The sequence below is a fragment of the Medicago truncatula genome, chromosome 2, assembly GCF_003473485.1.
Source record: "Medicago truncatula cultivar Jemalong A17 chromosome 2, MtrunA17r5.0-ANR, whole genome shotgun sequence".
Taxonomy (NCBI): Eukaryota; Viridiplantae; Streptophyta; class Magnoliopsida; order Fabales; family Fabaceae; genus Medicago; species Medicago truncatula.
Window position 1 is genome coordinate 15,205,677 of NC_053043.1, and position 21,900 is coordinate 15,227,576.

General features: G+C 31.2%; 1 protein-coding gene and 2 long non-coding RNA genes across 4 annotated transcripts; 1 reads left to right on the top strand and 2 right to left on the bottom strand.

Moving 5' to 3' along the window:
* Nucleotides 1-1,207: 1,207 nt before the first annotated feature.
* Nucleotides 1,208-2,426, bottom strand: LOC120578022 (uncharacterized). Of its 2 annotated transcripts, none has more exons than XR_005643981.1 (3): nucleotides 2,301-2,426; nucleotides 2,087-2,217; nucleotides 1,208-1,404 (listed from the first exon to the last, which is right to left on the bottom strand). It is a non-coding gene; the product is annotated as an uncharacterized lncRNA (long non-coding RNA). The 2 variants fall into 2 exon arrangements; XR_005643980.1 differs by lacking the exon at nucleotides 1,208-1,404 and adding an exon at nucleotides 1,751-1,990.
* Nucleotides 2,427-3,986: 1,560 nt separating this feature from the next.
* On the bottom strand, nucleotides 3,987-7,141 carry LOC11446541 (uncharacterized). Its single transcript, XR_003009226.2, has 3 exons — nucleotides 7,093-7,141; nucleotides 6,912-6,989; nucleotides 3,987-6,743 (listed from the first exon to the last, which is right to left on the bottom strand). It is a non-coding gene; the product is annotated as an uncharacterized lncRNA (long non-coding RNA).
* A 6,577-nt stretch (nucleotides 7,142-13,718) lies between these two features.
* On the top strand, nucleotides 13,719-16,412 carry LOC11442760 (polygalacturonase QRT3). The gene is made up of 3 exons (XM_003594833.4): nucleotides 13,719-14,178; nucleotides 14,383-14,619; nucleotides 15,028-16,412. The coding sequence occupies exons 1-3, from the start codon at nucleotides 13,951-13,953 to the stop codon at nucleotides 16,054-16,056; spliced, it is 1,494 nt and encodes a 497-aa protein (XP_003594881.1). The 5' UTR covers nucleotides 13,719-13,950; the 3' UTR covers nucleotides 16,057-16,412.
* Nucleotides 16,413-21,900: the final 5,488 nt, after the last annotated feature.

The window sequence follows — 21,900 nt, forward strand, 5'->3', positions numbered from 1 at the left end:
ACAATAATACTGATCATGCTTAAATATGTTCTTTGATTTCAATTGTTTATGAATTGCAATCCAATCACAACAAGAAATTTTGTTTAATGTGCTGTTACAATTACAAATACAGAACTGCCAGCAGCGGCATATGAAAAAGAATTTGCATTGGAGTGATATCTATGATAGTATCTTTGTATTTTCCATAAAATTGCTTAATGCCCTATGTATGGTTAGATTGTTGAAGGATTTTGTTTTTTACTTAAACATTGCTTAATGTACACATGTATAGTCTATAGCTTCATCACTTTCCAAGTATATTTCACACACATAGGTATAGCTTATTTCTGAACCTCATGCCAGCCATGAATGATCGTGAAACAAAACCATTTTTTCCTGGTCGTGATCCAGCTATGATAGGAAGTGCAAATGGGCCCTTGCCCTTTCAGCCACGAGTCTGCTACTCCGTTTAACTATGTGAGGGATAACTGGATCGATGACCCCGAGACATAGGTTTATCAATATGCAGCTGACAAATCCAAATTATGCTGTTCTTCCAGAAGCATCACAAGCACTCTCCTTGCCGGTTATAACGCAGTCTGATGCATCAAGAAATGAGAATGCTGAAGAATTGAGTGTCAAGAAGGAAGGTTGCAAGTCGAAGAAAAGGAAGTCTAAGGGTGTTGTTACCACTCCAAAAGTGTTTTAAAAAAATTACTCGTATTTTGTGGTTTAAAATTGTATCTTTCACGTGCCAAAAATTAGGTTGTTACAAAATACAAATGATATGAGCTTTGTATAACTGATTTAATTAATTATATGGATGAAAAATATTTAATATGTTGACGAGTATATGATAATGTTAGTATTTATATTTTAATTATATGTTCAACTATATTCATGTGTTTGATTTTTTATTCTCACACATATGATTAATGGAGTATGGGGCTCACACGAAGTTCTATTCAATGAGTAATGACCTCAAACTTATTGCATGTACTCTTTAAGTCAAGTATGGTATTTAGAATATGATCATGTGACATTGAATATTACCTCCTTTTTCGAGTGTGTATTGTTTGAACTTTTAAAAATAATCGTAAGAGTTTTATTTTATTTAGATATTTCCCAATTTTCATGTTGTGAAAAAAAGTGCCACATCTAAGAAACAAAAGACTATAAAATTTAGTAGATGTAAATTATACATCAATAAATCAAGAAGACTCTAAAATTAATATAATGGATAAACTATGTATGATTAGTCTCTATGGTAATGTAATAATAGCTTTGATAAGAATAAATATATTTTATGTTGATATGAGCTTAGTTCAGTTGATAAGGATATTATATAATTTATGCAGGGATCGATATTCGAATCTCAAACACCCCACTTCTCCATATTTAATTGTGTGAGCTCTAGCCATTGAACTGTTAGAGCAAAAAAAGAGAATAAATATATTTTCTAACAAAAAAATCATAAGAAGATCTAATAGTCAATTTACATTGTACCGATATTTTTTTTTTACTCATTTACAATTAGCAAATAAAGTGCTCTACGCATGCAATGCTCATTAAGACATGTTTATTAAAAGCAGGACTATGTAATTAGAACTATTAAAACCAACATTATTACATGGGAAATGTTAACCGGTGCTCCCAGAGGCACTCATTAGATATACTAAAAGAATTTTTTTTTTTTTGTTACTAAAAGAAAAATTATATAATAGTTAATACATTGAAATTGTATAATTAATTTATAAAAAGTCAAAAATAATTTCCTTTTATGATAATAATTTTCCTTTTTGGTATGTTTAACCAGTATCCAGGGACACCCGTTAGGATGTCCCTTGTTACAATTCAAACTAACTTCAGATAATATATCTTGGTATAAAATTGTGACTTAAGCTATTCAATTTGGCATCTATCCTTGCTTGTTGAAGAGCAACATAATATGAGCTTTATTTTTATTCGGCGATAATATTTGCATAGTATAAATAATATGATTTAGAGACGACTGTAGAGAAAATTAGATGGTCAAAAAAATATAAATCGGAGTATGAAAGCAATAATAAAACTAACCAAATTGTGATGTGTAAATAAAATTATATACCTAAGGTTGTTCAAAAAACTGAAATGGTTCTAAGCACATGCACATGTTATCACCAGTACAAATCACTGTCAGAGGAAGTGGACAATTTTCGGGATTACACTCTATTTCATCATTGCAATATAAAGCATAAGCTGCAATTCAAAACATAATAAATAATTGAGGGATGAAATATTATGCATAAGAAAAATTGAAAGGGTTGAGTGAAAAGGCTTACTAGCGCTTACGTTGCCTACAAAAAAAAAAATAGAGAAATAAAGATGATCATAATATAAAAAGACTTAAATATTTCGGACATATTTTTCTCCTTTTTATGTAATCAACATTTCTTGTTATTCTTAATTTATATTGAGATTTGTTAGCACACATAAAGTTTGCATTTAAGTATTTAGTGTTGTTATTAAAGTCTTTTACATACATTAATATATTGTTTGTCCCTTTAGATCACACAAAGATCTAACATAAATGTTCTTACTAACATTTAATGTATTCAATAACCTTTCAAGATAGACATGTAATAACCTCAAAGCAATATAATAGTGTCGAATGATAACAAGGTTAATGATAACATGTTATTTTACTATAATTTTGGTAAGATTTATTTAATAAATTAATATTGTTATTTATAGCTTATTTGCATTTTACTATATTTTCCTTTTTTTTTTAAATAGGCTTAATCGCATTATTCACCCTCTAAGTTTGAAAAAGTAGCGGTTTTGATCGCTTATTAAAAAAAGGCAAAAGTGACCCCCATGTTTAGGGAAATATGCTCTTTTGATCCATTATCTTAACAAAAAGTTGCGATTATAGCCCCTTTTTTGGGACACGTGGCTTTTTTATTCTTATTTTCAATAAATGCATAGTTAATTTGTTTTTGTCTCTATTCTTATTTGTCAAAGCTCATCACTATGTAATGAGTGAGTAGTTGTCTCTTATCTTGGGATAATGGCAAGTAGTCATATGACAAACTTTCCATGATCCTCTTCGTTTCTTTTATTTTATTGTGAAAACTCATAACCCTAATTAAGACGAAGTGTTTGAGCTTGACTAATCAAGATTGATATCAGCATAAGAAGTTGAAGTTGAAGTAAAGAAAGTTGAAGTTGATTTCTAAGAAGTTGAATGATTATTATAATTTGCAGTCTTAGACAATTACTTTGTTGAAAGATAAAGATGTTCCTAGAAATATAAGACTAGACAAAGGTCTTGAAACATGAGAATAGCTTAAAGGCTTTTGGGATGTAATGAATAATATGGTGCAATCGGTCTTACTCTTACCAACATAGAAACCATAATAATAAGGATATATTTTGGTAAGGCACACCCATTTTTATTGCAAGAGAACAAAAGATATTTTTAAGAGTTACCACATCCTTAAGTAATGATTTTTTATGACGTAGGAAAGATTATGAACTAGGGATTGTTCATTGTAATGATGAACAACATGACTACAAGACGTTTTAATTAATTGCATATTTTCAGAACTAAAACAAATCATCAACCTTGAAGAGCAATAGCATATTCTAACTAAATACTTTGGAAACACAGATCACCTTAAGATTCACAAGTCCCTACAAATACAATACTCTTTTTATTACGACGATATATTCATACCTTGATATAAATTGCTTGTCTTCTCAAAGATTCTGACTTAATTAAGTCATTTGAGGAATCAACTTTTACTACTAGAAAAAGTTGATATGTTGACGAAATTTAGAGAAGGAATCTCTTTATCAATATAGTGGAGACGGAAATTTGTTATTTGGAGACGGAATTTAGAGACAAAATTCTCTGTCAATGATCATTGTTTGTCTCTAAATCCGTCTCTAATGAGATACTTTGTTGTTTAGAGATCGAATCTAGAGATAGAAACCTAATTGTTCGACTCAAATTTTGTCTCTGTAAACATCCGTCTCTAAATCCATCTCTAATTAATATTGATTGCTTTATTATTATTTTTTTCTTTTTAAAATTCGTAAAAACTTAAAAAACTTGAAACAAAATGTATCTTATAATTTTTTTATTAATTATATTTATGAATATACAAGTTATCTCTACCGACAAATATTAACATGGACCGCTGACACATATGGTCCATGGTGGATATGTAACCCTAGTCATTATTAGATAAGTAACTCTAGTCATTTTAGAGATGGAACTTCAATTCTCCTTTGTAGAGACGGAATATTAGTAACTAGAGACGGAATGTGTGACCTTTGTGACAGAGTTTAGAGACCGAATTTTCATATTAGAGATAGTTGTTTTCGTCTCTAACAACGACATATTTATCTCATCTTCCTTATTAACTGGAGACAGATTTATTCCATCTCTGCTCAAAGATGGAAGTTGAAAATTCATATCTAAAGAGTTTATAGATGACAAATACAACGATAAACCTTGTTCCACCTTTGATTCCGTCTCAAGCATGTATAAAGACATTTTTTTTTTCATTTTAGCGATAGATTTTTCCCGTCTCTATTCCCAATTTTTCTAGTAGTGTGTTGAATGTTTCTTTAGACACCTTTATTTACAAAAGGTTGTTGCCTATACTGGACTAGTTACAACTGATTTGAGTTTGCATCTGAGTGATAAAAAAGAAAGAAAGAAAGGTTTCTTGTTTACTTTTATATGTGAAGGCTATTACAATAATTCATATATGCAATCAAGTGTAATAAATACAACTTTATTTATGTACACATAATATTCTAATTATTCTCCTAAGGGAGGATATACATTTTGCTCTTAGATTTAGGGATGACAATTGGACTCAGACCCAATGGATACCCGCATAAAATATCCATAATGGGTAGGGTGAAACCCCGCTATCATGGATCTGGGGACGGGTCCGGGTAATACCAGCGAATTTAAATGGGTATGGACACGAGTATGGATACTATACTACCCAGCTCCGCAACCCCGCATATACACATTTATTTAATATCATAATTAATTTTTTTCAGTGTATAATTAAATAATTTATTTAGCTATTTAAATCTAAACTAAAACCTAAACCAAAAATCTGCTTAATACAATAACAACTTCATCCTGTCGGTGTACAATTTTGTAGAGATATTTTGAATGTTTTTAATTTGACTAAATTTTACGATTCATATTATTTTATGAGTTAATTTTAAAAGATTTAGACCATAATTTTATTTCAATTGTGATGTTTTTATCGTCTTTTCAATTGTGACAACTCACAGAAACCTTTTCTGAATTTATGCAGGATGCATAAGGATTTTCTTATGCACCATAACCGCAGCCAATCCGAGAGGGGGTTACAACTTTGTTAATCAAATCTTATCCTTCACTTTCAGTCCTTTTTTCTCGACTGTAAAAAAAAACTAGGGAAGAAAGAATCACCTTGAAAAAAAGAATCATGAGAGTGAAAGAAACAATTTTGTATGATTAAAAAAAGAAGAGATACAAGAATATAATTAGTATTGGTTTAAAAGACAATAATAGTTTTCTCCTTCAAGACAAATAAATTTCATCCTTATATGTTAGAATCTTCAAAGGATCCCCTGCTAGGAACATATGTTATAGTGGGTGATTAGGTTTCGGAGAATATAATTGTTTTGGAATCAAGTTGGTCCAGATAAAATTCATACTTCTTGTATTTTAATGATAATAGTATGCATGTTAGTTTTTTCACTCTGAGTTTGTCACACACCATATTCAGATTATAAAATTTGAAATATTATTTTATAAAAGATTTTATAGGGAGTTAATTCCATTCAGATTCTATAATCAGAACTCTATAATCTGAACTACATAGGACACACGAGAAATCTTATATGGTGGGAAAAGAAGTTGCCTAACAATATAAAAAAAGGATTGTATGCGTGTTAAAAAACTGGGTGTTACAAACGATTCAAGTTTTGTATAATTGACCTATTTATATGGATGATAAGTATTTAATATATTGATGAAGATTTTTTTATTACTATATATTGATATTGATGAGGATATGATTCTGTTAGTGATAATATTTTAATTACACATTCGACAATATTTATGTGTTCGAATTTTGATTCTCACCATATTAGCACTTTTCATATGATTAATGGATTACAAAGCTCTCATGAAATTTGAGTCATTGAGTAACGCCCATAAACTTCTTTTATGTTCCTTAATTATGTGTGATATTTAGAATATGACCATGTAACTTCTTTTATGTACCCCTTCATAAGAGTTTTATTTTCTTCAAATTTTTCATTTTATGGAAAAAAGATGTCAAATGGAAGAAATAAAAAGACGAGAAAATTTAAAAGAGTGAAGTTTTAGATCAATAAATGAAGAAGAGACAAAAACTAGTTATATATAATAGATTATTAGTTTGAATGCTATGGTAACTATACCTTTGATAAGAAAATAAAAGATCCATAAGAAGAACTAATAATACTCAATTCACTTTCTCACTAGAAAATATATTTAATTCTCAAACTTAACAAATAAAAGGCATTATTTGAAACGACACAACTTATAATTAGAACTATTTAAACCAACATTAATAAATTTAAATTAAGTTTAAATAATATAACTTAGTCTGAAATTGTGACTTAAATTAAATTATTCAAATGTTTCTTACTCTTTGCTTAAGAGAATTATATTTATGCGGCAAAAAGACTTGCACTGTATGATTAATGTGATTCAGAGTCTGTAAAGAAAAATGGATGATCAAATGAATATAAATCAGATTATGAAAGCAATAATTAGAGTAACAAATTAAAATTATGATTTATAAATAAAACTATAGAATTAGAAGTAACTTATAATTAATTTTTAGCTTAACTCTACTGATAAATGCAGAAGCATAGAAAATCACCACCACAAATCACTTGCAGAGGAGGTAAACATAAATGAGGATTACACGGAACATCATCATCACAATAAAAACCATAAGCTGTGATGTAAGAAATATATAGGAGTGTTAATAATGAGGATTAAAATATTATGTAGAGGTTAAAAAAAAAAAAAAAATGAAAAGGACGAATGAAAGGGCTTACTAGCGCTAACGTTTTCTACAACAAAAAATAATAATGAAATAAAGAAAATCATATCATAGAGAGATTTGAGGATATAAGACATATTTCTTCTCCTTTTCATGTAACAAACATTAACTTTTTTGTCAATTATAAAAATGCAAGAAAACCTTAATTTAGAAAGTTAGTGTGGTTATTAAATTCTTGTATATACATCAATGCATAGCATAGTGTTTGTCCCTTCACATTAAGATAAGCAAAATAGTTTTATAATCTTTCAAAATATCCTTTCAAGATAGATAAAGAATGGGTGAGGCTTACGTTACCCTCTCTTGTTTAGAGGGTAATTACTCTCTCATAATATCAACCAATCAAAATGTAATATACATAGGTAATATTAAATGTCAAATAAATGAGTAGATTTTTTCTAAAAATAAAAGAGTTAATCTTAATCTTTTTTTTTTTTTTGTTGAAGGAGAGTTAATCTTGATCATAAGGTAATTTTTAATACTTTTAATTTTTATTTAATTATTTTTTGAAACAGAAAATGATTTAATCATTTTTTTTTTTATGTTAAGGTGTTCAATCTTAATTAATTTACACTACAAGACTTATAACAAATAAAATTTTACATCAAATTTCTTTCATCAGGATGTCCTTAAATTCATCATTTACATTCATAAAATTTCTTCTATTCCAGAACCCCGAACGTGAGAACAAAAACATCTCTTTCATTCAAATTTATTCTTTCATATTGATCAATTCTTGTTTCTTTTTCATTCTTCTTCCCATTTTGATTGTTCAATTTTGTCGTTTCAAACTGCCGCAGTTTCCAATTATAGTGAGAATTGTTGTTGTTTCTAGAACCGCGTCAGGTATCGTGACTTTTTTTTTTATTTAAGCAGCCAACCTAATAAAATCTGTTAACACGCATAGACCGGTCTCACTATCAGCAAAAGCCTTTAAGTCCAAACAAAAGAACAGAAGCCTCATCACATAACCATTTCAGCATCAACCAAAAAAATGCTAGCAAACTCCCACAACATCACAGCGGCAACATCTGCTAGCAACCCTCAATGTACAACGGATAACTTACTCAATTGTTATAATTAACTACCTCATAACCAAGAAAAATCAAATCAAAAAGAAAAATCAAGTCACCATACTTGACACGGTACTGAAAATAAAGGCAATTATCACGATATTTGAAATCAAACGAACGACGACGATTCTCACGAAAATTGAAAAATGTGGCAATTGGGAACGACAAAATTGAACAATTAAAATGGGAAGAAGAAATTCTATGAATATAACTGATAAATTTAAGGACATTCAGATGAAAGAAATTTGATGTGAAATTTTAATTGTTCTAAGCCAGTCATGTAGTGTAAATTAATTAAGATTGAACACTTAAATATAATTAAGGCAATAATACATTATGGGTCCTTTATCTTATTTATTTGTAACACTTTGGTCCTTTATCTTTATTTTTTCATGTTTAGAGTCTTTATCTCTCTTAAAAGCACATATACATCTTTTTTCGCATTTTTTATTTTTTATTAAAAAATACATAATTTTATTTTTAAAAATATATTTTATTAAAACTGAAAAAAAAAAATCCAAAAATATGATGAAGATGTTCATCATCTTCATCTTCTTCCTTTGAATCTTCATTATCTTCTTTAAATAAATAAAAAATTCTGCTAAAATATATCTCCAAATATCGTGAATTAATCTTATATTCACCTCAAATCTTCTTTTAAACAAAAAAATCAAAACCTTAATTTCACAAATGTTGCAAGGCGGATGGTGGAGGCTTAGTCACTGGCGGAAGGGTTAGGCTTTACGAAAGTTAAGATTGTTATGAAAACAACAAAATTGATGTGCAAAGTTGCTCTCAATTTTGGGGTTATTTTTATGCCGGACGCGTGACAATTTATATAACTAAATCTTTTTTTTTGTGATGAAACTAGATCTCTTTCTCTATAGAGTTTTGATTTTTGTGTTTAAAAGAAGATTTGAGGTGAATATAACATTAATTCATGATATTTGAAGATATATTTGTGTAGAAATTTTTTTGATTCAATGAAGATGATGAAGATTCAAAGGAAGAAGATGAAGATGATGAACATCTTCATCATATTTCTGGATTTGTTTCATTTTTAATAAAAATATATTTTAAAAAATAAAATTATGTATTTTTTTTAATAAAAAAAATGAGAAAAATGATGTATATGTGCTTTTATAAGAGATAAAAGACCTAAACGAAAAAAAATAAAGATAAAGGATCCAAGTGTAACAAATAAATAAGATAAAGGACCTCTAATGTAATCAAGTCTATAATTAAATAAAAATTAAAAGTATTAAAAGTTACCTTATGATTATAATTGATTCTTTTTTTAGAAAAAAAATTGACTCATTTATGACATTTAATGTTGTCAATATATATTACATTTTGATTGGTTGATATCATGATAGGGTAATCTAAAAAAAAACTAAAGGAACCACATAAATGACTATAATAATGTTGAATAATTACGAGATAAGTTGTAGGAATAACGAACCAATGAGATGAAAATATATTCATGAAAAAAATTCATCAGAATTCCTTTAACTTAATTCAATGTTTCAAATAGTTCATTTATATGTTTTTTTTTTTTTTGTGTGTCAAATTAGTTCTTTATTTTTAAAATTTCAACAATATTGTATTAAACTTCATTTTTTAACCATTAAAAAGGTAAATTATATTTACACTTCACCAAATAACATCTAAATTAAATCATACTTACCGTAAAATTTCTAACTAATCGAAATAACATAATACTTTTAAGTTTTTATATAATATACTATGACATCATGCATAATGTTAAAATATTATTTATGGTATATATCATTAGATGTTCATGTACATAACCAATATGTCACAAAAGTTGACTAAGTAATAAAAAGAATGAAACTTAGATCAACATTGTAATTTTGTTGGCCACAACACAAATAGTCTTTAATTTTTTAGCCATATTGTTTCTTCTTTGCATCCAGTAACAAAATAATAATAATTGATCAGTTCATACAATAAAAAAATGCTACTTTTTCTTCAAATAAATAGGGTTTAGCACTTGGTCAGTTATAAAAAAAAGCCTTCTTAAATTAGACTAGATATTAAATGTCTCTTAAATAAGCCAATGTGTTAATGTGTTGATTAATCTATGACATTTTGGTGGGCATCGAAGATTAGATGCAAAAATGTTATTCGATGGTGTAGTTGGGACAAATTGGCTATGATAAAGGTGTGGGGAGGGATGGTATTTTGGCATATCTATGTTTTTTTTTTAATACAAAGCTAAAATTAAACAACAGCAAAAAGAAAAGAAACAAATTACATTTTAGAAAAGATAGTTTTGGCCGCGTCAATCCATAGGAGATTCCGAAGACCCTCCGACAGTGATGCATGATGGCAAAAGTCAATATGCAAAGATGATGAGTACTTGGTTAAGAGTGCTTATCTCATTTGTACAAATATCCCTCATTGATTATAATTGAATGGAGAGTTGAAAGGGATTAAAATAATTTGTGCATAATTTATCACTAAAATTTAAGATTTTATGTGGTGTTTAGAGATAAATTGTCTTACGAATCGGCAAAGACTTAGAAGTAAAGAAGTATAGTGCGTGACAAACTAAGTAAAGTGACAAAATAAATCAACGTTAACATACGGCCTGTTTGGATTAGCTTATTTTAAGGCTTATGTAAAACAACTTATGAAAATAAATATGCTTTTATGTATTATTTATAATCTTGTTAATGAAGTTTATGAAAAAACAATTTAAGAAGGTACAATTTCCGTTAATGAGAACTTATGAATTAAGATAAAAACTTATTTATTTTCATAAGCTCTTTTTCATAAGCTCAAAATAAGCTCAATCCAATAGTTATAGAGTCTTCCAGCTAGCTTCAAGTTAATCCACATTATGATTATCTTTTTACAACCTGCATGTGTGAAATTTTTTTCTAAAAATCATTATTTATTTTTTATATTCTCAAAAAAATCTGAAAAAAATTGCATTAGCTTTATTTGATTTTTAAAATTTTACGGTGGTATTTTATTAAAATCCCACATTCCACTCCTTTATCGAGCTTTATTTTATTTTTGTAGTGGAATTTTGTGAAAGGGATTCTAATGTATGTTTATATTTAAGTATATTTTGGATTCTATAATCTAAACATAACTAAATTGTGTTTGAATTATAGAATCCGAAACTCAAGAACATGGTTTTATAAAAACATATAACACACGAGAAATGGATATGAAGTAAAAACTAATAGTCAACATGTTTGGCAAAAAACAGAGCTATCCTTGAAAAAAAAAAAAAAAAAACTCTTGTAGAGACTATATTAAACAATTCAACCTCAAATTAATAATTCTTAGTGAGTAGATCAAATCTATAAAGTTTCATAAAATTTTAAGGGTTAAATAAGTTTTTTGTCCTATAAAATTTTCAAATTTTAAGTTTTAATTCCTATAAAGTTTTTCATCAATTTTTGGTCCTTAAAAAAACTTCTACCGCCGCTTAACGTCTCTCTATTTAAATCAAATCATGTGTATACTTCACATTTTGGAATTGATTTTTATAAGGATGTTCATAGTATTACAACAATCTTTTCTAAAAAAAATTGAATTGTTTAACAAGATATGAATTAAATATGAATTTTTAAGCGCTAAAAACTTAAAAATTCATATTTAATTCATCACTTATTAAAAAAAAACTTTTGCTTGAGAGATTTCTATAACGTACTAAACACGACCACAAAAAAATAATAGAAAATTTTGAAAGATACACATGATTTTACTTAAATGTAGGGACCAAAAGTTGTGATAGAAATTTTATGAGGAATAAAAAATTGATGAAAAATTTTATAGGAACTAAAACTTAAAATTTTAAAAAAATTATAGGGACCAAAAATATAGTTAATCTAAATTTTAAAAATATTTGTCACTTTCTTTTTGCGAATATAAACATATGACACTTTATCTTTCAAAAAAAAAAAAAAATGACACTTTATATATAAATAGGTTTCAATGATCAATGTATCATAATTTTTTTAAAGTACAAGTAAAATATTGATTACAAGTACACGTGAAAATAATTCAGTTATTATCGACATTATATATAATATGTATAAGTTGGAGTTCAAATTTAAAATTCGTTCACTTTATAAATACGCTTTAGTGATCATAAATTCATTCACTTTAAAAATTAAATTATGATCACTAAACTATTTGATAATTTTTTTATAAAATATCTTATGGTTATCGATATTTATTTTCTATAATCATGCATGATCGTTAAGATAAAAAAAATATTTAATGGTTGTGTTATGTACAACAAGTTTGGAAGTGTAATAATTGTAACAAGAGCTACTTTTAGACTCTGTTTAGATTGATGAAATAGAACGAAATGGAATGGAATAAAATGAAACATAATAAAATGAAGTGGAACGAAATGAGATGAAATAAAACTTACATTATATTGTTTGAATATTTTATGATGGAACGATTTAGAATATGTAAAAGTTGCATTTCTCTCTTTTTCTTTCTGGTCAACAAAGTTGAATTTCTCTTTGATTTTCACTTAAGCACGGAGATCATTGTTTCGTGGGTCTCGTAAAATTTTATCTTGGCAAAAATGAACCACACCTCATTTTAAATCATTTCAAGACTTGGATTGTTTACGTCTCTTCATGTACTACTTGTTGCACCAAATTAAATTTTAAGGCACCCAAAGCATGATCAAGTTCTCTTCGACAATCCTCTAAATTTAAGGAGAGCAATCTTTTCATGGTTTCTCTTATTCATGTTAACTCCTTATGATTATATAAACGAGTACATTTTTCGATCATGATGCTATATATGCATAATGCATGACATATATAAAAACTATAACAACATTTAATTATGTATCCTAAAGTCACTCCTAATCAACCAACCACGGATGCGTTTTGCTGATACGTACAAATAAATATTCATCGTACTACCAATTGAGTAAAGCTCACAAGTACTCCCAACAGTTACATATCAATATTCATCGTGCTACCAACCGAACTACATTACCCACCAAACATTAATTTGATATGTTTTGTTACGTCAAATTTGTTTCCATTTTTGTTTATAATTATAAATTCAAATCTAGTACAATTGGGAGTGTTATTTAACTTAACGCTTTAAATGGGTGGTGTACCATTGAAAAACCATCGAATATAATAATTATTATTTTTGACTAACCATCCAATATAATCTTATCATGCCCATTTAGTCCCTAGCCTATGAAATTCAAATGACTAAAAATTCCCTCTAATTAAGCAATTAATACATTACGGATTACCCACCAAACATTAATTTTGTCCTGATTTACCATAATGAAGCAACCAATTAATCTCATAACCCTTTGAAATATTTTTGTATGGTGGATCCACTCTACCCCAATAATCAAACAATACTACATATGTGTGCTTTCTTCCTACTCCAAAATACCTTTTACACAAATGTCAAACTAGTAAAAGTTCGAAAAGTAAGAAGTTGGTAACTGCTTACTTTTCTATGAAGTCATAGGAAAAAAAAAATGTAACATAGCAAACTTCAATAAAATAAATATCATAGTCTAAAAAATTAATGAAAGTGTTATATGTATGATCTAATATGAAAATGTCCCTACACATTTTCCTATCAAATCTTAGTTAACATAACTTCTTTCCATGTCTTGTCTCTCTCCCATTATGTTCTCCCTCTACCCTATTTAAATGGACACACACCTAGTACGCTTTTCCTCAACCGTTTCACACTAACCTTATAGAATTTTAAACCTCTCACCAAATATACCAACAAAAATGACTAGAAAATGTTTCGTTTGTTTCATGTTTCTTGAGGTTGTTTGTTTCATTGTAATTGGTGTTCATGGTGACAAAAATTTACCTGCTAGGAAAATTTCTGATGGAAATTATCATGTAACAATGAGAAAATTGCAATCATTTAAAACCTCTTTAACAAGACATGATTCTTTTGCTTCAACACCATCATCTTCTTTTGCACCTTCTCCTTCTTCTCAGCCAGCTGAGGTATAATTCAATCATATGCACAACCTTGAGCCTTTGATTTTTGTTTAGTACATTTTTTTACTAGGACTAACCGTATATGTTATTTTAGTACCTAAGTTTTTTAGTAGAGAACATTAGGAACAATGCCTATAACATTGTACCTAAGTTTTGTAATTTTTACTGTGTGAAAATATCAAATGTTTGATGATTTTTTTTGTCATGTAGGGTATGAACAATCCAAGAGTATACCATGTGACATCCTATGGTGCAGACCCAACAGGCAATTCAGATAGCACTGAAGCATTACTTGCAGCCATAGCAGATGCAACCAATGGTCCAAGTGAAGGATATTTGATGGAAGGCATCAGTAACCTTGGAGGTGCACAGATTAATCTTGAAGGTGGAAATTATATGATCAGAAGGTCACTCAAGTTACCGGTATCCGGCGTTGGAAACCTAATGGTATGCATGCAAAAATTGTTTCATTTGCTAATTACATAAAAAAAATTATAAATCAGATATCTCTGCGTACAACTGTAGAAACTAATTCTCAAAGATGCACAATTGTAGAAAAATTCCGTGCTGTCCTTTTTTATTACAATATGAAAAGTATCTACCAATGTTTACATATCCATTGTCATTATTTGACAATTGGCAGTGTTTTAAGACTTTATGGCTAGGCCAAATTCAATTTTTGAGACAAGTAGTCTCAATTTAGTATATTTTAGTCATGATGGTGAAGCAGTTGGTCTAACTAGACCAAGAAAAAATGAGTATTGACTATTTCTATTTCATTAAAGCATTCAAAAAATTCAAAATTTTTGACATGTCAATTTAATTTTTTGTTGTTGTAATATGATGGAAAAACAGATACATGGAGGAACCATAAAAGCCTCAAATGATTTTCCAAATGATGGCTACATTATTGATTTATCAACCTCTTCAAATGAAAATGATGGGAAAAATTCACCTTCATCATCCTACAATTTTGAGTACATAACTCTCAAGGATCTCTTATTGGATTCAAACTTTAGAGGAGGAGGCATTTCAGTCATAAATTCACTCAGAACAAACATAGACAATTGTTACATTACACATTTCACTACCAATGGAATTTTAGTCCAAAGTGGCCATGAAACATACATAAGAAACTCTTTCCTTGGCCAGCACATAACTGCCGGAGGCGATAAAAACGAAAGGAATTTCTCAGGCACAGGAATAAACATCCAAGGTAACGATAATGCTGTCACCGATGTTGTAATTTTCTCTGCTGCTATAGGAATCATGGTAACTGGTCAAGCAAACACATTTTCTGGTGTACATTGTTACAATAAGGCCACTGGATTCGGTGGTACCGGAATTTATTTGAAACTACCTGGTTTAACACAAACAAGGATTGTGAATTCATACATGGATTATACAAGTATTGTTGCTGAAGATCCTGTTCAACTTCATATTTCTAGTAGTTTCTTCCTTGGTGATGCCAATATTGTGTTGAAATCTATGAAAGGTGTTTTAAATGGTGTTACTATTGTTGATAACATGTTCTCTGGATCAAATCAAGGTGTTGAAGTTATTCATTTGGATAAATCAAATGGTCCTTTTCATCAAATTGATCAAGTTACTGTTGATAGGAACGTAGCGACGGGGATGAATTTAAAGGCTACTGTCGCGAAAAGATCGTTGCAAGGGAATGGTACTTCATGGAATGTTGATTTTAACAACATTCTTCTTTTTCCTAACCTTATAAAAAATGTTCAGTACTCGTTAAGTTCAACAGGTAGCAGTTTTCCTAATCATGCTATCAGAAATGTGTCGGACAATCGCGTTGTGATTGAAACGAATGAAGCAGTTGCTGCGAATGTTTTTGTCGCGGTGGATCAAAGTATGTCAAGTTGAAGAAGGTTTCAAGCTAGTGAGATGAAAGTAAGCATGATATAGAAGTCATGAATTTGATTGAAGAGGGAAATGTGTATACATTTGGTTGAGAAGTCTTGTTTACTTTCTTTGGGTAAACTTAGATTAAATTTAGTATCATACTACACATTTTCGTAGATTTATAAGAAGATTTAGATTTCATTGAATCACAAATTGTTCTGTAAGTGATGCTTAAGTATTTGATAGAAGATATACTTGTCACATTAAGAAGATTTAGATTTCATTGATATACTTGTCACATTTAGTTATTTAGTTATTATACACAAATGAAGGAGAAGATATACATGACAGAAAGAAAGTAATTCTTTTTAACCAAATTAATCTTATGAATATTTTTTATTTTATTTTTGGTTACATGTTAGTTATTTACAATGAACAAATTCTAAGCAAAAACTACTATTTTGAGACATGTTAATTGATAATGTTTAAGTTTTCTTTCAAAAAAAAAATTGATAATGTTTAAGTAAATCATACTATGTATGGTTTGTCATCATGTGACTTTTATACCAAGCTAGTTTAATTGAAAATTTTAGAGCCTAAACGGTTTAGCTGAAAATATTTTGAAATATAGATCGTTACATTAGTTGAAAATATTTTAAAGAGAAGGGTGTATCTAGCAAGGGAATTTTAATTTTGGCCCAATCTCAACTATGAAAATTTTGACTCCAGTATGTTGAACATTGCTTTTTAGGCCCCCACCATATCTTCTTAGGCTCCCTGAAATTACTAAATTAGTCTTTCTTATATGTACGGTATATAAATGCCGAACTAAATTAACCTTTGTTACACAGCAATGCATATGGCTAGGGATGGCAATGAGTAGGGTATCCATCCCCATATCCGCGTTTGTAAAAAATGTCCGTACCCGTGCCTGTTCCCTCGTGGGCAACAACTTTAGTGCCCTTCCCTATACCCTATGGGCACTTAAGTGCCCATACCCGCACCCATTACCCACACTTGAAATAAAACTATGATCCAAATTTTTTTAAATCAACTTACGAAATAATATGAATCGTAATATTTAGCCAAATAAAGAAACATCCAAAATATTTCTGGAAAGAAAAAAAAAATAGATACCTTACATCAGTTATACGTTAAAAAGTTGTAGTTGCATGTTAAAATCATAATAAATTGATACTAAAATTTTTATTAATCTGTTTTAGGTTTAAGGTTAGGCTTAAATAGTTAAATTTATTAATTAATTGTACACCAAAAATAAATAAATTATTTATAATATTATATAGATACATATATGCGGGTTGCGGGGCTGGGTAGTACAGTGCCCATACCCATATAAATTTGCGGGTAATTACCCATACCCAAGCCCGGATCCATGAAAGTGGGATTTTACCCTACCCATAGCGGGTATTTTTTGCGGGTGTCCATAGGATCTGGGTCCAATTGTCATCCCTACATATGGCACATTATATATACTTGCATATACCATACCTTCTATAATAACCAGTATCAGATTATACCTTCTTTTAAGGGCATAATGTGTAAAAGAAGATAATTGCTTCTGTTGTTATTGATTCTATGGAGTATACAGATGTTATCCTTTATACATGTGGGAATGATAATGTGCTTATTAGCACAGACTATACAAAGCAACAATTAAATATGGACATTAAATTAAATCAGTCAACTAAGAGAGAGTCAAGTACTGATGTAATTAGCAGGAGCTATACAAGGCAATAATTAAGTATAGACATTAAACTTAATCAGTCAACCAAAAGAGAATCATGGAGTTATTAGGTAGGATCATGATTCTTAACACTCCCCCTCAAGTTGGAATAGATGTTGATCATTCCTAACTTGTTGATAAGGTTGGAAAATTGTGGAACGCTCAATGCTTTAGTGAAAACATCTGCTGGTTGTTCTGATGTTGAAATATGGTAAGTTTTGACTACTCCGGCTTGAACCTTTTCGCGAACAAGGTGACAATCTATTTCTATGTGTTTTGTCCGTTCATGAAATACCGGATTTGAGGCTATATGTAGAGCGGCTTGATTATCACAAAATAATTTAACCGGTTGTTGATGCTCTATTCCAAGATCATATAGAACACTCCGTAGCCAAGTGATCTCACAACAAACAGATGCCATGGAACGATATTCCGCCTCTGCACTTGAGCGGGATACAGTGACTTGCTTCTTTGTTTTCCAAGAAATTAAGGAATTTCCAATAAAAACACAATAACCTGAAGTTGACCTGCGTGTGTCTCGACATCGAGCCCAATCTGCATCACAATAAGCATTCAGCTGCAGTGAACTTGTGGATGAAAAAAAAATGCCTTGTCCAGGTGTTTTCTTGATGTAGCGTAGTATCCGTTGCGCAGCTTCTAAGTGTGGAATGCGAGGCTTGTCCATGAATTGACTGAGGATGTGAACAGGATACACCAAATCTGGCCTTGTAATGGTCAAATAGATTAATCTCCCAACAAGCCTTCGGTAAGAAGATGGTTCAGCAATGAAATCACCATCTGTTTTGCTAAGAGACAAATTCTGCTCCATTGGAGAATTGGCAGGCTTTACTGCCAAGTATCCCATGTCCTCCAATATTTCAAGTGCATATTTTCTTTGTGAAAGTGTGATTCCTTGTTTGGATCGAGATACCTCTATGCCCAAAAAGTATTTCAAGTTACCGAGATCCTTTAGCTTGAATTGTTCCATGAGATGAGCTTTAATTCTCTCGATTTCTTGGAGATTATTTCCTGCCAAAATTATGTCATCGACGTAAACAAGGAGAGCGGTAAAGCTAGTTTCATGGCGTCTAACAAATAAGGAGTGATCTGATTTTGATTGAGTAAAATCCGCAAGAACGAGTACTTTGGACAATTTGATAAACCATTGACGTGAGGCTTGCTTTAGCCCATACAAAGACTTGTGAAGCTTGCAGACACGTGTCTCCCCCTTTCTTCCGTAACCGGGAGGCAATGACATGTATACTTCTTCCTCGAGATCACCATGAAGGAAAGCATTATAGACATCTAATTGTCGAAGATGCCAATTCATGGAAGATGCCACAGCAAGTAGTAACCGAACAGTAACGAGCTTAGCAACCGGGGCAAATGTTTCACGATAATCAAAACCTTCAACCTGACTGTACCCTTTTGCAACTAAGCGAGCCTTGTAGCGCTCAACGGTTCCATCTGGGTTGAATTTGATTTTGTAAATCCATTTGCAACCCACTGGATTCTTGTTTGGAGGCAAATCTTGGAGAGACCAAGTGTTGTTATCATGGAGAGCAGAAAGTTCTTCATCCATAGCAAGACGCCACTTTGGATCCTTGACTGCCTGGTGAAAGGAGGTAGGTTCTTTAACAACTGATATGCAAGTGGTGAAAACACGATGGGCAGCAGAAAGTCTATCATAATTGAGAACTTGAGACAAGGGATGAGGAATACCTTTAGGAGCAGCCAACACCGAGTGAGACGACGGTAAGGAACGAGTCGGCAAGGACACTTCTACGTGATACTGTTGAAGGTAGCTGGGTGCTTGTATCTTTCGTTTAGGTATAGGAGCAGGAAGAGGGGTATTATGAGGTGCTTCTGGTAGTGTCAAGGTTGTAGAATCGGAAGTTGCGGCATCTGAAGTGGACGTGGTGGTAGGAATAATTGTTTCTAGAGGTGCTGTAGTGGGCGCCACAATAGGTGGTGTTTGTTGTTGGTCATCCAATAATAATGGTGTTGGGGAAGGAAAGAATGGCATAGCAACATGAGGTACAGTAGTGGTAATAGGAACTTGATGTGTTAAAGGATTAGACAGAGTGGCAGCGGAAGTATATGGAAATATGTGCTCATGAAACATGACATCTCGAGAAATAAAAATTTTCCCAGTGGCTAAATCATATACCCGATAACCTTTGGTACCATAAGGATAACCGAGGAAAATACAACGAACAGAACGTGTGTCAAACTTTGATGGTTTGTGATGGTGGTTGGAGGCAAAACATAGACAACCAAAGACCCGTAAGTGGTGATAAGTCGGTGGTTTGTGGAATAGTACCTCAAAAGGTGTCTTGCCTTGAAGAATGGGCGTTGCAGTGCGATTGATTAGGTAAGTGGCAGTAAGGATAGCGTCACCCCAGAAAGTTTTGGGAAGATTGGCTTGGAAAAGTAAGGCACAAGCTACATTAAGAAGATGACGATGTTTTCGTTCAACAACGCCATTCTGTTGCGGGGTTGAGACACAACTAGTTTGATGTATAATTCCTTTATCATGATATGTGTTTGGGATGGAGAATTCTAATCCATTGTCACTACGAATGATTTTAATGCGGGATTCAAATTGGGTTTCAACTAGATTTATAAAGGTAAGTAAATACTTTCTAGCTTCAGATTTTGTATGTAATAGATAAACCCATGTGCATCGAGAAAAATCATCTACTATAGTGAGGAAATATTTTGCCCCTTGCAAAGTTGAAACATGATAACTGCCCCAAATATCAACATGAATTAACTCAAAACAAGATTTTGTATTGATAGAACTAGTGGAAAAAGGTTTTCTAGTTTGTTTAGCAAGTGGACAAATGGAACAATCACTGATAGAATGAAACTTTACAAGTTCAGAACACAGAGAGATTGCATGCATGCTTTTATTGGAGGGGTGACCAAGTCGTTGGTGCCAAAGATGAGGATTGGTTGAAGTGACCATGGCAGCAAACGAACGACACCCAGCAAACTTCGACGTATCTAAGTAGTAGAGTCCAGCTTCCTCAATTCCCGTCCCAATCGTCTTCCCCGAATGTTGGTCCTGCACAAAACAAAGGTTGTTGGTAAAAGTTGCATGACAGGAAGATGTTTGATTTAATTTAGCCACAGATATTAAATTTAATTCAAAGGAAGGGACACAAAGCACATTATAAAGTATGAGGCTTTTAGAAAAATGTATTGTCCCTATATGTGTGACTTGAGCAAGGGCATGATTGGGTAAATAGACATAACGATTAGTAACAGGACTGCTGGTGGTGAAGAATTGAGACGAACAAGTCATGTGGTCAGTGGCTCCTGTATCAAATATCCATCTAATATTCTTACCATATGTGAGATATTTAGGAGCGATACCTGAAAGGTTGTTCATTGTCGACACTTGATTGGCAACACTAACCGATTTTGTCCGATTAATGAGTTCAAGTAGATCATGGTATTGATCTGCAGTCAGGTTGTATGAGGAAGTTGTCTCAGCTTTGTCAGATTTGGAATTCACATGATTAGCTCTAGAAAGGGAGTTTGAGAAACCTTTCCTATCCCCTTGAACATTTTCTCGCTTGAGCTTGCGACAAATGTCAATGGTATGACCTTTGTAGCCACAATGATCACATTTAAGATGTTGGCGGCAATTTTCAGCAGTGTGTCCAGCAAGGTTGCAGCGATCACATTTGAGGTGTGGATACTTTGGTTGATAATTCTTGTTGGAATTCGGTGGCTCATTTCTGACAGCAAAAGCTACTGCTTCTGATGTTACTTGTGAAGAAATGTCACGTTGTTTTTCATCTTGAATAATAAGAGAAAATACCTTATTCACGGGGGGCAATGGATCCATAAGTAAAATTTGTCCCCGAGCTGTAGCATAGACCGGGTTGAGTTTCATCAGAAATTGAATGGTGTGTTGAGTTTGTTGATACTCCTTCAATTTCTTTGCCACGTTACCGTCACTTAGTGGAAGAGGACTGAGAGCATCACGTTCATCCCACAATCCCTTTAATTTGGTGTAGTAGTCACCAATGCTCATATCTCCTTGAACGCACTCGTGAATCTCTTGTTCAATGTGGAAGAGATGCACATTATTTGCATGAGAGAAACGT

Excerpts from the sequence above, each read along its gene's own strand:
- LOC11442760 (XM_003594833.4), top strand. The coding sequence starts at position 13,951 with ATGACTAGAAAATGTTTCGTTTGTTTCATGTTTCTTGAGGTTGTTTGT. Across the intron at positions 14,179-14,382 it reads CTTCTTCTCAGCCAGCTGAG|GGTATGAACAATCCAAGAGT; the intron begins GTATAATTCAAT and ends TTTGTCATGTAG. Across the intron at positions 14,620-15,027 it reads CCGGCGTTGGAAACCTAATG|ATACATGGAGGAACCATAAA; the intron begins GTATGCATGCAA and ends ATGGAAAAACAG.